At 44.1% G+C, this 17,150-nt stretch overlaps 1 protein-coding gene across 3 annotated transcripts in view; it reads left to right on the top strand.

Annotated features, from left to right (window-relative positions):
- The window catches only part of sirt7 (sirtuin 7), a 48,854-nt gene continuing 31,704 nt past the window's right edge, over positions 1–17,150 (top strand). The window contains exons 1-3 of one of the 3 annotated variants that reach the window (XR_010977574.1): positions 1–181; positions 8,772–8,909; positions 11,585–11,689. Coding sequence is in view for 2 of the 3 variants with exons in the window: in XM_068058283.1 (XP_067914384.1) it covers positions 92–181; positions 8,772–8,909; positions 11,585–11,689 (333 nt within the window). In the remaining variant the exon portion in view is untranslated. Of the gene's footprint in view, positions 182–6,387; positions 7,183–8,771; positions 8,910–11,584; positions 11,690–17,150 lie in introns of those variants that run through there. The other 2 variants (XM_068058283.1, XM_068058282.1) reach the window with 2 other exon arrangements.

The following is a 17,150-nucleotide window of genomic DNA, read 5'->3' as shown; positions in this document are numbered from 1 at the left end:
GGCTCGGGGGCCACTCTCTCCGTCACGCTCCCTCTCCCTGTTTAAAGGGCCGGGTCGGTACAACGACTGGCCGCCTGCGCCTCCCCCGGCCATGGCCGGCGTGTCTCAGCGGGACGTTCGCAAAGCGGCTGATCGGCGGCAGAAGCGAGTGGTGGAGGAGCAGAGGGCCAGGATCAAACTGGTCAGGTTCCGGCGGTTCATCTGCTTGGTGTCCGTTCAAGTAGCGGAGGGCGGCTTCACCCTGGGGAGGGCCCGGGTTCGGGCCCCTCCATCCGCCACAGTGTTACAGGGTAGCCCTCCGCTCCCTTGCAGGGACTCAGCTCTCAACCTCGTCCCTTGATTCTGACTGTTACTGGGTGGGTGGGATTGGGGGATTTCCAGGCTCTTTCTCTCTCTCTCTTTCCCCCTTCATCCCCCGCCAGTGAGCACCTTCCCTTGTCAATGAATCCCACAATCAGGCTCCCCTCCCCGTGTGCTATTCCAGCAAGGATAGGGATCACAGCTGGGAAGGCTGGGCGATTTTAATTCCTCTCCACGTTCTTTCTCCCAAACCTTTTTTTTTCGTTAATCGAGGTGTGTTGAAGCCAATTCTAGCCCCTTTTTCTGTTGCCCCAGCTGAGATACAGTTTAGTTTTAGCATAACCAAGGACAAGGAAAAACAGGAGTCAGTTCTAAATTGGGGGAAGGCAAATTTTATAAAACTGAGGTGACCTGGTGAAAGTGGACTGGACACAGCTACTTGAAGGAAAATCAGTGGCAAACCAGTGGGAGGCATTCAAAAGTTAAATACTACAGGTACAGTATAGGCATGTCCACACAAAGATAAAGGGTGGTGCTGCCAAATCTAGAATCCCTGGTTATCAGAAGCTTACAGGGTAAGTCAAAGCAGAAAAAGAAAGCTTATGATGATCACAAAAAACTTCTTACTTTATAAAGCCTGGAGGAGTATAGAAAGTGCAGGGGTGAAGTAAAAAAGGAAATTATAAAAGCAAAGAGAGGGCATGAAAAATTATTGGCAGGTAAAATCAAGGAAAACCAGAACATTAGTATCAGTACATTACGAGCAAGAGGATAACTAAGGAAAGGGCAGGGCCTATCATAGATGCACAAGGGAACTTGTGCGTGGATGCAGAAGATGTAGGCAGGGTTCAAAGAACAAAAATTTTTTGCATTTATTTCATTTCATCTTAGTTTGTTCAGTTTGCTTAGCCACTGTTTTTTTCAGGTTGTTTTTCTTCAGGTTTGCACTTGCTGATGTTCTATATTCAGTATATTCACACCTAATCTGTACTAATGCTTTGTCTTTCAAAACACCATTAACATATTGTTTGCCTTTGCTCTGTGACCTTTTGGTCAGCTATGTGGCCTGGTCCAATCTGCACCTTCTCCTTTGTTATCTCTTGCCCAACCCCCACCTCACTTGTTTATAATCTGTGACTTTTCTAATATTTGTCAGTTCCGAAGAAGGGTCACTGACCCGAAACGTTAACTCTGCTTCTCTTTCCACAGATGCTGCCAGACCTGCTGAGTGATTCCAGCATTTCTTGTTTTTGTTTCAAAGAACAAAGAACAGTACAGCACAGGAACAGGCCATTCGGCCCTCCAAGCCTGCGCCGATCTTGATGCCTGTCTAAACTAACACCTTCTGTACTTCCGGGGGCCCATATCCCTCTATTCCCTTCCTGTTCATGTATTTGTCAAGATGTCTCTTAAACGTCGCTATCGTATCTGCTTCCACCACCTCCCCTGGCAGCATGTTCCAGGCACTCGCCACCCTCTGTGTAAAAAAAACTTGCCTCGCACATCCCCTCTGAACTTTGCCCCTCGCACCTTAAACCTATGTCCCCTAGTAACTGACTCTTCCACCCTGGGAAAAAGCTTCTGACTATCCACTCTGTCCATGCTGCTCATAACTTTGTAAACCTCTATCATGTCGCCCCTCCACCTCTGTCGTTCCAGTGAAAACAATCCGAGTTTTTCCAACCTCTCCTCATAGCTAATGCCCTCTAGATGAGGCAACATCCTGGTAAACCTCCTCTGTACCCTCTCCAAAGCCTCCATGTCCTTCTGGTAGTGTGGCAACCAGAATTGCACGCAATATTCTAAGTGTGGCCTAACTAAGGTTCTGTACAGCTGCAACATGACTTGCCAATTTTTATACTCTATGCCCCGACCGATGAAGGCAAGCATGCCATATGCCTTCTTGACTACCTTATCCACCTGCGTTGCCACTTTCAGTGACCTGTGGACCTGTACGCCCAGATGGGCGGCACAGTGGCGCAGTGGTTAGCACCGCAGCCTCACAGCTCCAGCGACCCGGGTTCAATTCTGGGTACTGCCTGTGTGGAGTTTGCAAGTTCTCCCTGTGTCTGCGTGGGTTTCCTCCGGGTGCTCCGGTTTCCTCCCACATGCCAAAGACTTGCAGGTTGATAGGTTAATTGGCCATTATAAATTGCCCCTCGTATAGGTAGGTGGTAGGGAAATATAGGGACAGGTGGGGATGTGGTAGGAATGTGGGATTAGTGTAGGATTAGTATAAATGGGTGGTTGATGGTCGGCACAGACTCGGTGGGCCGAAGGGCCTGTTTCAGTGCTGTATCTCTAAACTAAACTAAACTAAACTAAACTATCTCTCTGCCTGTCAATACTCCTAAGGGTTCTGCCATTTACTGTATACTTCCCACCTGCATTAGATCTTCCAAAATGCATTACCTCACATTTGTCCGGATTAAACTCCATCTGCCATTTCTCCGCCCAAGTCTCCAACTGATCTATATCCTGCTGTAACCTCTGACAATCCTCATCATTATCCGCAACTCCACCAACCTTTGTGTCATCCGCAAACTTACTAATCAGACCAGCTACATTTTCCTCCAAATCAATATATATATATACACTACAAACAGCAAAGGTCCCAGCACTGATCCCTGCGGAACACCACTAGTCACATCCCTCCATTCAGAAAAACACCCATCCACTGTTACCCTCTGTCTTCGATGACCGAGCCAGTTCTGTATCCATCTTGCCAGCTCACCTCCGATACCGTGTGACTTCACCTTTTGCACCAGTCTGCCATGCGGGGCCTTGTCAAAGGCTTTACTAAAGTCCATATAGATAACATCCACTGCTCTTCCTTCATCAATCATCTTCGTCACTTCCTCAAAAAACTCAATCAAATTAGTAAGACACAACCTCCCCTTCACAAAACCATGCTGTCTCTCGCTAATAAGTTCTTTTGTTTCCAAATGAGAGTAAATCTTGTCCCGAATAATCCTCTCTAATAGTTTCCCTACCACTGACGTAAGGCTCACCGGCCTATAATTTCCTGGATTATCCTTGCCCCCCTTCTTAAACAAAGGAACAACATTGGCTATTCTCCAGTCCTCTGGGACCTCATCTGTAGCCAATGAGGATACAAAGATTTCTGTCAAGGCCCCAGCAATTTCCTCCCTTGCCTCCCTCAGTATTCTAGGGTAGATCCCATCAGGCCCTGGGGACTTATCTACCTTAATGCTTTGCAAGACACCCAACACCTCCTCCTTTTTGATAATGAGATGACTGAGACTCTCTGCACTCCCTTCCCTAGGCTCATCATCCACCAAGTCCTTCTCTTTGGTGAATACTCATGCAAAGTACTCATTTAGCACCCCGCCCTTCTGGTTCTTAATGAGTTTTTTTGCCTCTGTCTTCGCAAAGGAGAGGGTTGATGCAGACATTGTAGTTAAAGAGGAGTGTGAAATGTTAGATACGATAAGCATCATGATAGAGGAAGTATTAGAGGGTCTGACGTCCTTGAAAGTGGATAAATCACCAGGGTCAGCTGGATTGCATCCCAGGTTAAAGGAAGTCTGGGAGGAAACAGTGGATGTTCTGAGGATCATCTTCAAATCCTCACTAGATACAGGCGAGGTACCAGACGATAGGAGGTCTGCGAACATTGTACCATTGTTTAAAAAGGGTGCGAGGGATAGGTCAAATAATTATAGGCTGGTCAGTCTGACCTCAGTGGTGGGTAAATTATTAGAATCAATTCTGAGGGACAGGATAAACTGCCACTTAGAAAGGCATGGATTAATCAGGGATAGTCAGCATGGATTTGTTAAGGGAAGGTCATGTCTTACTAACTTAATTGAGTTTTTTGAGGAAGAAACCAGGAGGATTGATGAGGGTAGTGCTGTGGATGTGGTCTAACAAGGTCCCACATGGCAGAATGGTCAGTAAAATGAAAACCCATGGGATACAGGGGAATGTGGCAGGTTGGATCCAAAATTGGCTCAATGACAGGAAACAAAGGGTCGTAGTCGATGGATCTTTTTGTGAATGGAAAGCTCTTTCCAATGGCATTCCACAGGGCTCAGTGTTGGGTCCCTTGCTGTTTGTGGTATAAATGATTTGGACTTAAATGTGGGAGGCATAGAGTCATAGCGTCATTGAGTTATACAGCACAGAAACAGGCCCTTCGGCCCATCATGTCTGTGCCGGCTGCCGACCATCCAGCACCCAACTATTCTAATCCCATATTCCTGCACTTGGCCTGTAGCCTTGTATGCTATGGCATTTCAAGTGCTCATCTAAATACTTTTTAAATGTTGTGAGGGTTCCTGCCTCCACCACCTCTTCAGGCAGTGCTTTCCAGATTCCAACCACCCTCTGGGTGAAAAACTTTTTCCTCAAATCCCCCCCCTAAACCTCCTGCCCCTTACCCTAAATCTATGCCCCCTGGTTCTTGACCCCTCCGCTAAGGGAAAAAGTTTATTCCTATCTAACCTATCAATACCCCTCATAATCTTGTACACCTCAATCATGTCCCCCCTCAGCCTTCTCTGCTCCAAGGAAAACAACCCGAGTCTTTTCAGTCTCTTTCATAGCTGAAATGCTCCAGCTTAGGCAACATCCTGGTGAATCTCCTTTGCACCCTCTCCAGTGCAATCACAAGCTTCCTCTAGTGTGGTGGTGACCAGAACTGTACACAGTGCTCCAGCTGTGGCCTAACATTGGGAAATTTGCTGATGACGCATAAATTGGCTATGTAGTTGACAGTGAAGAGGATAGTTGTCGACTCCAGAATGATATCAATGGTTTGGTTGAGTGGGTGGAAAAATGGCAAATGAAATTCAATCCAGAAAAGTGTGAGGTAATATATTTGGGGAGGGAAAACAAAGCAAGAGAATACATAACAAATGGGAGACTATTGAGAGGGGTAGAAGAAGTGGGAGACCTTGGAGTGCATGCCCACAGGTCCTTGAAGGTGGCCGGACGGGTAGATAGAGTAGTGAAGAAGGCATATGGAACGCTTTCCTTTATTGTCCGAGGTATAGAATACAAAAGCAGATGTAATGCGGGAACTGTATAAAATGCTGGTTAGGCCACAGCTGGAGTATTGCATATGCTTCTGGTCATGGCTTTGCAGGAGGGGCATAATTGTTCTGGAGGGAGTACAGAGGAGATTTACAAGAATGTTGCCAGGGCTTGAAAGGTGCAGCTATGAGGAAAGTTTGGATAGGCTAGAGTTGTTTTCCTTTGAACAGAGGAGGCTGAGGGGTGACTTAATTGAGGTAGACAAGGTTATGAGGGGCCTAAATAGATTAGACAGGAAAGACCTGTTTCCCCTAGCGGAAAGGTCAATTACCGGGGGCACAGATTTAAGGTGATTAGTAGAAGGATTAGAGGGGACATGAGGAAAAACCTTTTCACCCAGAGGGTGGTGGGTGTCTGGAATTCACTGCCAGGAAAGGTGGTGGAGGCAAAAATACCTCAATTCTTTTAAAAGGTACTTGGACATGCATCTGAAGTGCTGTAACCTGCAAGGCTATGGACCAAGTGCTGGAAGGTGGGATTAGATTGGGTGACTAGTTTTTTTTGGCCGCACGAACACAATGGGCTGAATGGCCTTCTTCTGTGCTGTAGTTATGCTATGGTTCTATCAACTAATTTTGACACACCAGTGATTGAACCTGTGACCTGCTCCTTGGTATCGTTCAGTTCTGGGCTCGTGTTTCACTCCATTGGGTTATTTCAGAAATAATCAGATTGAAAAGTTGTTATTGTGGAAATAGGGGATCTTTTTTGCTGTACTGGTTATGCACAAATGATGTGGTTCCTGTCAAATTTGCAATATAATTATGGGTGAGGGAGGCCATTTGATTAGTCTTAACATATCAATGTAGAGAGAACCTAGATTCTTCCCCCCCCCCCCATTTCATTATCCAACTCCTAAATGATTTGTTTTGTATATATGGCAGACAAGAAAATGTTTGCAAAACATGTTTTTAATAAATATCCTGTCCATTTCAGTTCTATGCCACGTCTTTGCACACAAGGAAAGTCACATTAAGTGCAGTATTTTCTTTCATTTGTGGAAAACTATTAACACACAGGCACAGCTTCTAGAAGTAGCGTAGTGTGACCTCACTGGCTAAGGATTGAGTGATTTTGTAATCGATTGAATGAGTAGCTGAAGTGTACAGATTAGAACATCCAGGTTTGATTTTTTTTCCCCATCTGCAGTGATCTTAGTAGGCTGGGAATTGGGTGCTGTAAATGGCTGAGCTGTGGATGACAGATGGGGGGGGGAACTGCCAGGGTCCCTAATTGCACCTTTTATAATTGTGTGTTTGTGGGTGACCTGTGAGGACAGAATAGGGTTCAGCTGTGATGCCTCCTTGCTGTGAGCAATGGCTACTTGGACAATGCACTGGAAGGTGCCTGGTACCCATTGATTTGCACTTCAGTGTACAGTCAGTGTCTTCAGGGAAAGGAGGGGAGAAAAATGTTGAGTAAAAGAAAAAAAAAGCCAATTGCTATTACGATCAGATTTCACATTGTGTTGCAGTGGTGGGAAGAATAGCTACATTCTCATATGTGCTCTTTGGCTGGCTGTGGCTGGTGCTGTCTAAAAGGTTATGGTGACAGATTTAGTGTGGTACTGAATCCCACAACTAATCTTGTGAATCTTTACAGTCACTACTTGTAGTACAATTCTCTGCTAAGCACCCCAGTTCAGCATGAAAATTCTTGGTGGTAGTAAAAATACCATTTTTCTAAGTAAAACCGAATTGGTTTCCGTACAAATGGTATCTGAGGGTTGTTGTTGATAGCATATCCAGTATTATGTGGGCATGAGTCACTTAATAGTCCAGTTTGCTGGATAACACATCTATAATTAGGATGGAAACAACCAGGGTAAGTGCCTAGTTAGAAATACTATGCATCGCAAAATTCAATTAACTGCATTAATGTTAATACTGGAAAGCTTCTCTAAGTATAGTCTTTTAGTGCAATGAGTACGTGTTTAAAGTCTGTCAAGTTTGACCCATGAGTAAACAGCATATTGCCCTTTTAATGAGGTATTAATGGCATTCTGTTAACTTTGTCAAAGGTTAAACTTTCAGCTGACTCTGCAGCAGTCTCGTCTGTGATATTCAGTAGCATGTGATGGCTGCACCATTGCATATTATTAAATGAACTGTTGTTTTACTATGTCCGTATATTCCATTGATGTATCATTATTATAGAAGAGCATTGTCCCATGTTTCACAGGAGATTATTACAAAGATTTTTTTCAGCTTCAATGCAAAGTTAAGAGCCTGATGTATTAAATTATTTGTATTTGTACTATCTACGGACAGGGAAGAGCATAGTGAAGACAGAAAGGATAGTTATCAATAAGATTTTAGCAAAGTGTAATTGTGGGCTTGTGAAATTTGAACGATAAAAAAAGCTCAGCAGTACAAATCAAATTCCAGTTTCTTTCTGAAATCTTCATCTGTGCGCTGGCTTTAACAAATATGCAAGTTTGTAAACATGTTTGTGATTCATTAAAGCAATTGCACAAAGGAAAATATCAGTGCTTACACACTTGGAATGTGCTCAGAGGGAACATTTTGACTTATACAATACATGACAGATTTGGTAGTTGTGGAAGGAATTTGAGGTGATCTATACAGAGTATTGCTAGGGAACTGTGTAGGTGCATTGATAAAATGAGTTGGCTCAAGTGCAGTTTGCAAGTACTTTATTTTATTGCTGCAGGAGTTCAAATACCTGTTAGGTAGGTGATGTTAAATTAACGGAGTAAATTCAAATATGTATTTTTTACATTGAGATTTTTCATGTGTTTTTTCACACAATTAGCAGTATTCATTTTAACCATGACTATAAAGAACTGTGCTTGCTGACATTAAGAATTTATCTGTTGGAATTAAAGTTGGTAAAATAACACCCTCCGTAAATGATTGTAAAATGTAGGAGAATTGCCACTTGATCCATACTGTTGTTATCTGTTCAAGTCCCATTTTCCTGCTGTATGCACATTTGTTGGCGCAGTGGTTAGCACCGCAGCCTCACAGCTCCAGCGACCCGGGTTCAATTCTGGGTACTGCCTGTGTGGAGTTTGCAAGTTCTCCCTGTGTCTGCGTGGGTTTCCTCCCACAGCCAAAAGACTTGCAGGTTGGTAGGTAAATTGGCCATTAGAAATTGCCCCTAGTATAGGTAGGTGGTCGGGAAATATAGGGACAGTTCGGGATGTAGTAGGAATATAGGATTAGTATAAATGGGTGGTTGATGGTCGACGCAGACTCGGTGGGCCGAAGGGCCTGTTTCAGTGCTGTATCTCTTTTTAAAAAAAAATTTAGTATTTTTCTTCAAGTATTTACACTTACAAGGCGGTTGAATAATTGAATTATTAATAATTTAATAGCAACTGGTGGTAATGAGTTCCATGTTTTAATAGCCCATTTCTTCTAATCTCTCCTTAACTTAATCTCTTACAGATCTCCAAAATCCTACAAAAACCAGAAGAATTGCGAACAAAGGACGACCTCACTGTGCTTGCAGCATGTGTTGACACAGTGCAGGAGTTGGAAAAGCGAAAGCAGAAGAGTGAGGCACGAAAGAGGAAACTTGAAGAGGTGAGTAATTTATACAGTGCAATGTAGTTGACTTCTGAGATTCCTTATTGGTCAGTTGTCAGTTACATACAGTAACAGGCTTAGTCAATAGTGGTTTAAATCAGAGAAACAGTTACTAAAAAAAACTCCCCGAAGATCTGATTTGTAGTACTGGACTGCTGTTATGACCAATTCCTGCTTTTCTTCCACTGGATATAAGAAGAACTTGCATTTCTATAGCATCTTTCATGATCTCTTAATAGGTTTTGAAATGTAGTCACGGTTGTAATGTAGGAAACGTGGCAGTCAATTTGCACTCTGCAAGGTCCCCAAAGCAGCAAAGAGATAATGGCTAGATAATCTGCTTTAGTGATGGTTGAGGGATAAGTATTGGCCAGGACACCGGAGAGACCTCCCTTGCTCTTCTTCGAAGTAATGCCATGGGATCTTTTACATCTACTTGAGACAACAGACAGGGTCTCAGTTTAGCATCTCATCTGAAAGACAACACCTTGGACAGAGCAGCACTGAGGTGCCAACCTAGATTATGTCCTCAGGTACCTAGAGTGTTACCATGATCTTTTGACTTGGGTGAGAGAGCTGTAAACTGAGCCACAGTTGACATCTTAGCGTGACTACACTGTTCTTTGGCTTATGCCAATTTGTAAACCAGCATTAGGAGGCATTCAGAAGTGTAGGTGTTTGTCTTTTTCCTCGGGAAAGCACTGGACTCTGCTCTCATTTCCTTGATGCTTTGTTCATTATTGGAAACTCAATGTGTAAAGAAATTGCATATAACCATCTAACTTCTATTGCTCTAGTAAAGCACTATAATGAATAAACTCACTGGGCTGCCTATTATATCAGCCTTGGCTCAGTGATAGCACTCTTTCCTCTGAATCATAAGAACATAAGAAATAGGAGCAGGAGTAGGCCATTCGGCCCCTCAAGTCTGCCCCGCCATTCAATAAGATCATGGCTGATCTGCCCCACACCTCAACTCCTCTTTCTTGCCAGCTCCTCGTAGCCCTCAACTCCCCGATATTTCAAAAATCTATCTACCTCCTCTCTAAATACTTTCAGATCTAGCCTCCATAGCTGTCTGGGGTAAAGAATTCCAGACATTGACTACCCTCTGAGAGAAGAAATTCCTTCGCATCTCCGTTTTAAATGAGTGTCCCCTTATTCTGTAACTATGTCCCCTAGTTTGAGATTCCCCCACTAGTGGAAACATCATCTCAACATCTACCCTGTCAAGCCCCCTCAGAATCTTGTACGTTTCAATAAGGTCACCCCTCGTTCTTCTAAACTCTGATGAATAAAGACCTAACCTGTTTAGCCGTTCTTGATAAGTCAACCCCTTCATCCCAGGAATCAGCCTAGTGAATCTGTTTTTGAACAGCCTCCAATGCCAGTATTTCCTTTCTTAAATACGGGGACCAAAACTGTACACACTTCTCCAGGTGTGGCCTCACCAACACCGTGTACAGTTGTAACAAGACTTCCCTATTTTTAAACTCCAACCCCCAAGCAATAAAGGCCAAAATTTCTTTTGTCGTCTTAATTACTTGTTGCACCTGCATGCTAACTTTTTGTGTTTCATGCACAAGAACACCCAGATCCCTCTGTGCTGCACTTTTTTGGAGTCTCTCTCCATTTAAATAATAGTCTGCCTTTTGATTCTTCCTACCAAAGTGCATGACCTCATACTTTCCTACATTAAACTCCATCTGCAAAGTTTTTGCCAACTCACTCAATCTATCTATATCCCCTTGCAGATTCCTTATGTCCTCATCACAACATGCCCTCCCACCTATTTTTGTATTGTCAGCAAATTTGGATTTATTTCCCTCTGCCCCCTCCTCCAAGTCATTAATATAGTTAGTAAATAATTGAGGCCCTAGGACTGATCCTTGTGGCACTCCACTAGTTGTGTCATTCCAACCTGAAAAAGACCCATTATCCCAACTCTCTGTCTTCTGTGTGTTAACCAATCCTCAATCCATGCTAATACATTATCCCCAATACCATGTGCTCTTATCTTGTGCAATAATCTTTTATGTGGCACCTTATCAAATGCCTTCTGGAAATCCAAATAAACTACATCTACCGGTTCCCCTTTATTAACTCTGCTTGTTATATCCTCAAAGAGCTCTAGCAAATTTATCAAACATGATTTCCCTTTCACAAAACCATGTTGACTCTTTGATTGTGTTAAGCTTTTCTAATTGTCCTGCTATTTCTTCCTTAATAATGGACTCTAGCATTTTCCGAATGACTGATGTTAGGCTGACTGGCCTATATTTTCCTGCTTTTTGTCCATCTCCCTTCTTGAAAAGGGGGCGTCACATTAGTGGTTTTCCAGTCTGCTGGGACCCTGAATCAGATCAAACATATGTCCTCAATCACCACTGAAACAGATTAACTGGTCATTTATCTCATCTGCTGTTTGTGGGATCTTGCAGTGCTGAAATTGGCTGGTGGGTTTGCCTAAATAACAGAAGTGACCACATTTCAGAAATGATTTTATGGCTTTGAAACAGTTTGAGATGTCCTGAGGCCATGAATAGTATATAAATGCAAGGTTTGTTCTTTTTAACAATTTGTACAACACCATTCTTTAAAATGCTAGTGCAGCGTATTAAATGTTTACTATATGCTGTGAGATCTCTGATTGATTTTTTTTTCCTCGTTAGGTTATAGATGAACCTGAAGAGCTAAAGAGAAAAATTAACCTGCTGGCGGCAGCTATTCAGGAAGCACAATACCCAGTGATCTATTCTGGTGCAGGGATCAGCACGGTAAGGCAGTACCACAACCAAGCCAGGGAGAAGGGAGAGCCATAATTAGCAATTCACTAGAACTTCAAACCTCTTCTGCATAGCAGCTTGAAAGCATGTGTGGCAGACTATGAAACAGCAGTTTGTAGTTGTAGCAATATTAGTTTGGCAAAATAAAAACGTGTTACTAAAGGTGCTAATGAGATTTTCATAACATCAAATAGAGAGTGTGGTCCCATAGACAGCCAAAAGAAGAACCAGAGGGCAGTAACAACACATCTTTTCCTGTGTGGGATGGGACTGGCACGAATGCTTAATTCCATTGCTTTGAATAGTGGAAATATCCATGGAAGTACCCAGCACTACAGAACAGTTTAGTTTCATACAGAAACATCATGCACCGTGCATGCAAGTGGGAAATGCAGCAATTGATTACATAAAATTTAAAGCACAGAAATTGTTCATTTGGCCCAACAGGTCTATGCCCTACAGAAGCATTATTCCACCTAACTTCGTCTTGCCCTAACAACACATCCTTCTATTCCTTTCTCATGTACTTATCTAGCTTCCCCTTAAATGCATCTATGCTATTCACCTCAGCCATTCCATGGGGTAATAAGTTCTATATTCTCACCATTCTCTGAGTAAAAAAGTTTCTCCTGAGTTCCTTATTGGATTTATTAGTGACTATCGTTGTCCGACAAGGTGAGAAAGAGGTTTAGGGTTCCCTTTCAGCCTTCACCTGGTCTTACTGTAACAGGGTTTAAATTTAAACACCCCATGTTTCAGCTCCCCCTTGGTGAATCCTTGTTTACTGCTTTCTAATTATAAGGCATAGAAACTAACACACACAGGTTTTCTCAAGTTTAAAGAAGAAAGTTTGAAATTTATTAAAATTTTTATTTGAACTCTTATTCGGTTAACGCCTGCGGATACACGACGAGCCCAAGCTAGCATGCATACGTGATACACGTGCAAATAGAGACAGAAAAGAGCAGAAGAAAAATAAAATGGGAAAAGTTTGAGGCAATCTCTGAAGAGGGTTTTTATTACTGTGCTTCGAGGTTGCTATGAAGTCCTTGATTGTAGGTAGCTTTTACTTTTCGTTGGGGCCCAGTATTATTCTTGAACCTTGTTCACTGTGGAAGACTTTTCTCTCTTGGGGTTCTTGTGTCTTCGGTAGGTTTTGGAGTTCTGTGAGAAAGGGATGGGAGCAGACAGACAGGAGGTCGTCTTCAGTCCAGGAGCATTCTGCTGTCTGCAGGCTCTCAGTTCAAACGATACAATTCAGAAACCCCCAGGTTGCCAAGAAGGTTAGTCTTGTGACTAACTGGGCTGACCATGTCTCGACTCTGTGTATTGTATCATCTTTGCAGGGAATGGAATGTGCTTCCCTATCTTCAATGTTTGTTAGTATGTAAATGTTTTTTTCCAGCCAAGGTCTGGCAGTCTTTGTAACAGGCCTTCTCTTCTTCCCAGCAACAATTTGAAATTTAATGTTCATGTGGCGAAATTAATGTGCCTCATTCTTGACAGGTGGGGACCTGCATGACCATCGTATTTATCATCTTCTCTACATCTACTCTATCGAACCTTTTAATTTAGAAAAAACAAGCCATTCCTCAGTCTTTTCTAGAGAAAAAAGCCCCAGCCTGTTCAGTCTTTCCTGATAGCTGTACCCTCTTAGTTCTGGTATCATCGTTGTAAATTTGTTTTGCACTTTTTTCAGTGATTCTATAACTGGTAGCTGTGACCAGTTACCCTGTCACCAGGTTTCATGGAGGCACCCAAGATCACGTCGTTGGCACCAGCTAGACCTCATTGTCACAAGGCGAGCCGCCTTAAACAGTGTTCAAATCACACGCAGCTTCCACAGTGCGGACTGCGACACCGACCACTCCCTGGTGTGCAGCAAGGTTAGACTCAGACCAAAGAAGTTGCATCATTCCAAGCAGAAGGGCCACCCGCGCATCAACACGAGCAGAATTTCTCACCCACAGCTGTTACAAAAATTTCTAAATTCACTTGTAACAGCCCTTCAAAACACTCCCACAGGGGATGCTGAGACCAAGTGGGCCCACATCAGAGACGCCATCTATGAGTCAGCTTTGACCACCTACGGCAAAAGTGCGAAGAGAAATGCAGACTGGTTTCAATCTCATAATGAAGAGCTGGAACCTGTCATAGCCGCTAAGCGCATTGCACTGTTGAACTACAAGAAAGCCCCCAGCGATTTAACATCCGCAGCACTTAAAGCAGCCAGAAGTACTGCACAAAGAACAGCTAGGCGTTGCGCAAACGACTACTGGCAACACCTATGCAGTCATATTCAGCTGGCCTCAGACACCGGAAACATCAGAGGAATGTATGATGGCATGAAGAGAGCTCTTGGGCCAACCATCAAGAAGATCACCCCCCTCAAATCTAAATCGGGGGACATAATCACTGACCAACGCAAACAGATGGACCGCTGGGTTGAGCACTACCTAGAACTGTACTCCAGGGAGAATGCTGTCACTGAGACTGCCCTCAATACAGCCCAGCCTCTACCAGTCATGGATGAGCTGGACATACAGCCAACCAAGTCGGAACTCAGTGATGCCATTGATTCCCTAGCCAGCGGAAAAGCCCCTGGGAAGGACAGCATTACCCCTGAAATAATCAAGAGTGCCAAGCCTGCTATACTCTCAGCACTACATGAACTGCTATGCCTGTGCTGGGACGAGGGAGCAGTACCCCAGGACATGCGCGATGCCAACATCATCACCCTCTATAAAAACAAAGGTGACCGCGGTGACTGCAACAACTACCGTGGAATCTCCCTGCTCAGCATAGTGGGGAAAGTCTTTGCTCGAGTCGCTCTGAACAGGCTCCAGAAGCTGGCCGAGCGCGTCTACCCTGAGGCACAGTGTGGCTTTCGTGCAGAGAGATCGACTATTGACATGCTGTTCTCCCTTCGTCAGATACAGGAGAAATGCCGTGAACAACAGATGCCCCTCTACATTGCTTTCATTGATCTCACCAAAGCCTTTGACCTCGTCAGCAGACGTGGTCTCTTCAGACTACTAGAAAAGATCGGATGTCCACCAAAGCTACTAAGTATCATCACCTCATTCCATGACAATATGAAAGGCACAATTCAACATGGCGGCTCCTCATCAGAGCCCTTTCCTATCCTGAGTGGTGTGAAACAGGGCTGTGTTCTCGCACCCACACTTTTTGGGATTTTCTTCTCCCTGCTGCTTTCACATGCGTTCAAATCCTCTGAAGAAGGTATTTTCCTCCACACAAGATCAGGGGGCAGGTTGTTCAACCTTGCCCGTCTAAGAGCGAAGTCCAAAGTACGGAAAGTCCTCATCAGAGAACTCCTCTTTGCTGACGATGCTGCTTTAACATCTCACACTGAAGAATGCCTGCAGAGTCTCATTGACAGGTTTGCGTCTGCCTGCAATGAATTTGGCCTAACCATCAGCCTCAAGAAAACGAACATCATGGGGCAGGATGTCAGAAATGCTCCATCCATCAATATTGGCGACCACGCTCTGGAAGTGGTTCAAGAGTTCACCTACCTAGGCTCAACTATCACCAGTAACCTGTCTCTAGATGCAGAAATCAACAAGCGCATGGGTAAGGCTTCCACTGCTATGTCCAGACTGGCCAAGAGAGTGTGGGAAAATGGCGCACTGACACGGAACACAAAAGTCCGAGTGTATCAGGCCTGTGTCCTCAGTACCTTGCTCTACGGCAGCGAGGCCTGGACAACGTATGCCAGCCAAGAGCGACGTCTCAATTCATTCCATCTTCGCTGCCTTCGGAGAATACTTGGCATCAGGTGGCAGGACTATATCTCCAACACAGAAGTCCTTGAAGCGGCCAACACCCCCAGCTTATACACACTACTGAGTCAGCGGCGCTTGAGATGGCTTGGCCATGTGAGCCGCATGGAAGATGGCAGGATCCCCAAAGACACATTGTACAGCGAGCTCGCCACTGGTATCAGACCCACCGGCCGTCCATGTCTCCGTTATAAAGACGTCTGCAAACGCGACATGAAATCGTGTGACATTGATCACAAGTCGTGGGAGTCAGTTGCCAGCATTCGCCAGAGCTGGCGGGCAGCCATAAAGACAGGGCTAAATTGTGGCGAGTCGAAGAGACTTAGTAGTTGGCAGGAAAAAAGACAGAGGCGCAAGGGGAGAGCCAACTGTGCAACAGCCCCAACAAACAAATTTCTCTGCAGCACCTGTGGAAGAGCCTGTCACTCCAGAATTGGCCTTTATAGCCACTCCAGGCGCTGCTTCACAAACCACTGACCACCTCCAGGCGCGTATCCATTGTCTCTCGAGATAAGGAGGCCCAAAAGAAAGAAAAAAGAAGCTGTGACACAAATCTTCACTGCGTAAATAATGAGATTTATTGCATCATATGCCTAGCTGTATCATAGTCTGTATTGTATATCATGCTTAAGGCTAGCATTTAAAGAAACAAAACAAGTAAAGTGATGTAAAGGTTCAGAGTACAGTGAAAAGGGCATCAGGTTGGATTACTTCCCATCAGTGAGAAGTTTCAGGTCTAGCAGGAACTGGTGGGGATATCTGACACCCCCAGTAGCTGCCCCCTCCAATTTGAACGATAGTGTTGTCGGGAGCAAAACTGCAACGAAGCTTGACCATCCTAATAAGCAGCATGGTTAAAGAAACAATATTTTTTTTGCTGTTTTGTGTAATATTTCCTAACATTTTTAAAGTTACCTGATATTATTTACTTCTCATTCTATCAGAAAAATTATCTCTCTCCAAATCTGAGGGCAAGTGCTACGGCCAGGTGAGGAGGGGGTCTCAGGCACCCCTCTTGCCCCTTCCTCTTATTTGACCGCAACAGGGTTTATTCCTTTTGAACAGTGGTTGTGCTTACCAACTCCATGAGTGCTTTACCTTTTTCCTTTACTGTGATTGCGGAAGAACCAATCGGACAGGTTTTCTTGAGTTCAAACAAGAAAGAGGTAAGTTTATTATACTAAACACTGTAACCCGATTTAAAAATACTAAAAATGCGCTTCACATTCGCGCACACATTGACATGAGAATCTCTCGCATACAAATAGATTACAGGAGGGAAAATAGATTTAGTGGCTGGATTAAAGTCCAGATAAATGGAACTTAAATACAAGTCTGTAAATCTAGTAGTCCTCGCTGGAGTCCTTGTTGGTCAGAGTGCACTTTGATTGGCCTGCTTTGCTCAGGGTTGTTTGAAGGCAGAATTGTAGTTGGCTCTCTTTGCCTTGTCGCTGGCTGTAGCAGTCTGTAGGCTTGCTGGGTCCTCCAGTCATAGACAGTTTTCACTTGATGTTTTCTGGGGAGAGAGAGAAAGAAGAGAGAGAGATGGGACAGCAGCCTTCTGTGCTACTGTATGCTCAGTGCTTTTCTGTGTAACAAAACTTGCTTCAGAGATGAACAGGCGGTCACATGATTCTTAATTCTTG

Source organism: Heterodontus francisci, chromosome 26, assembly GCF_036365525.1.
Source record: "Heterodontus francisci isolate sHetFra1 chromosome 26, sHetFra1.hap1, whole genome shotgun sequence".
NCBI classification, from domain to species: Eukaryota; Metazoa; Chordata; class Chondrichthyes; order Heterodontiformes; family Heterodontidae; genus Heterodontus; species Heterodontus francisci.
This window is presented reverse-complemented; position numbering and strand designations above follow the sequence as displayed.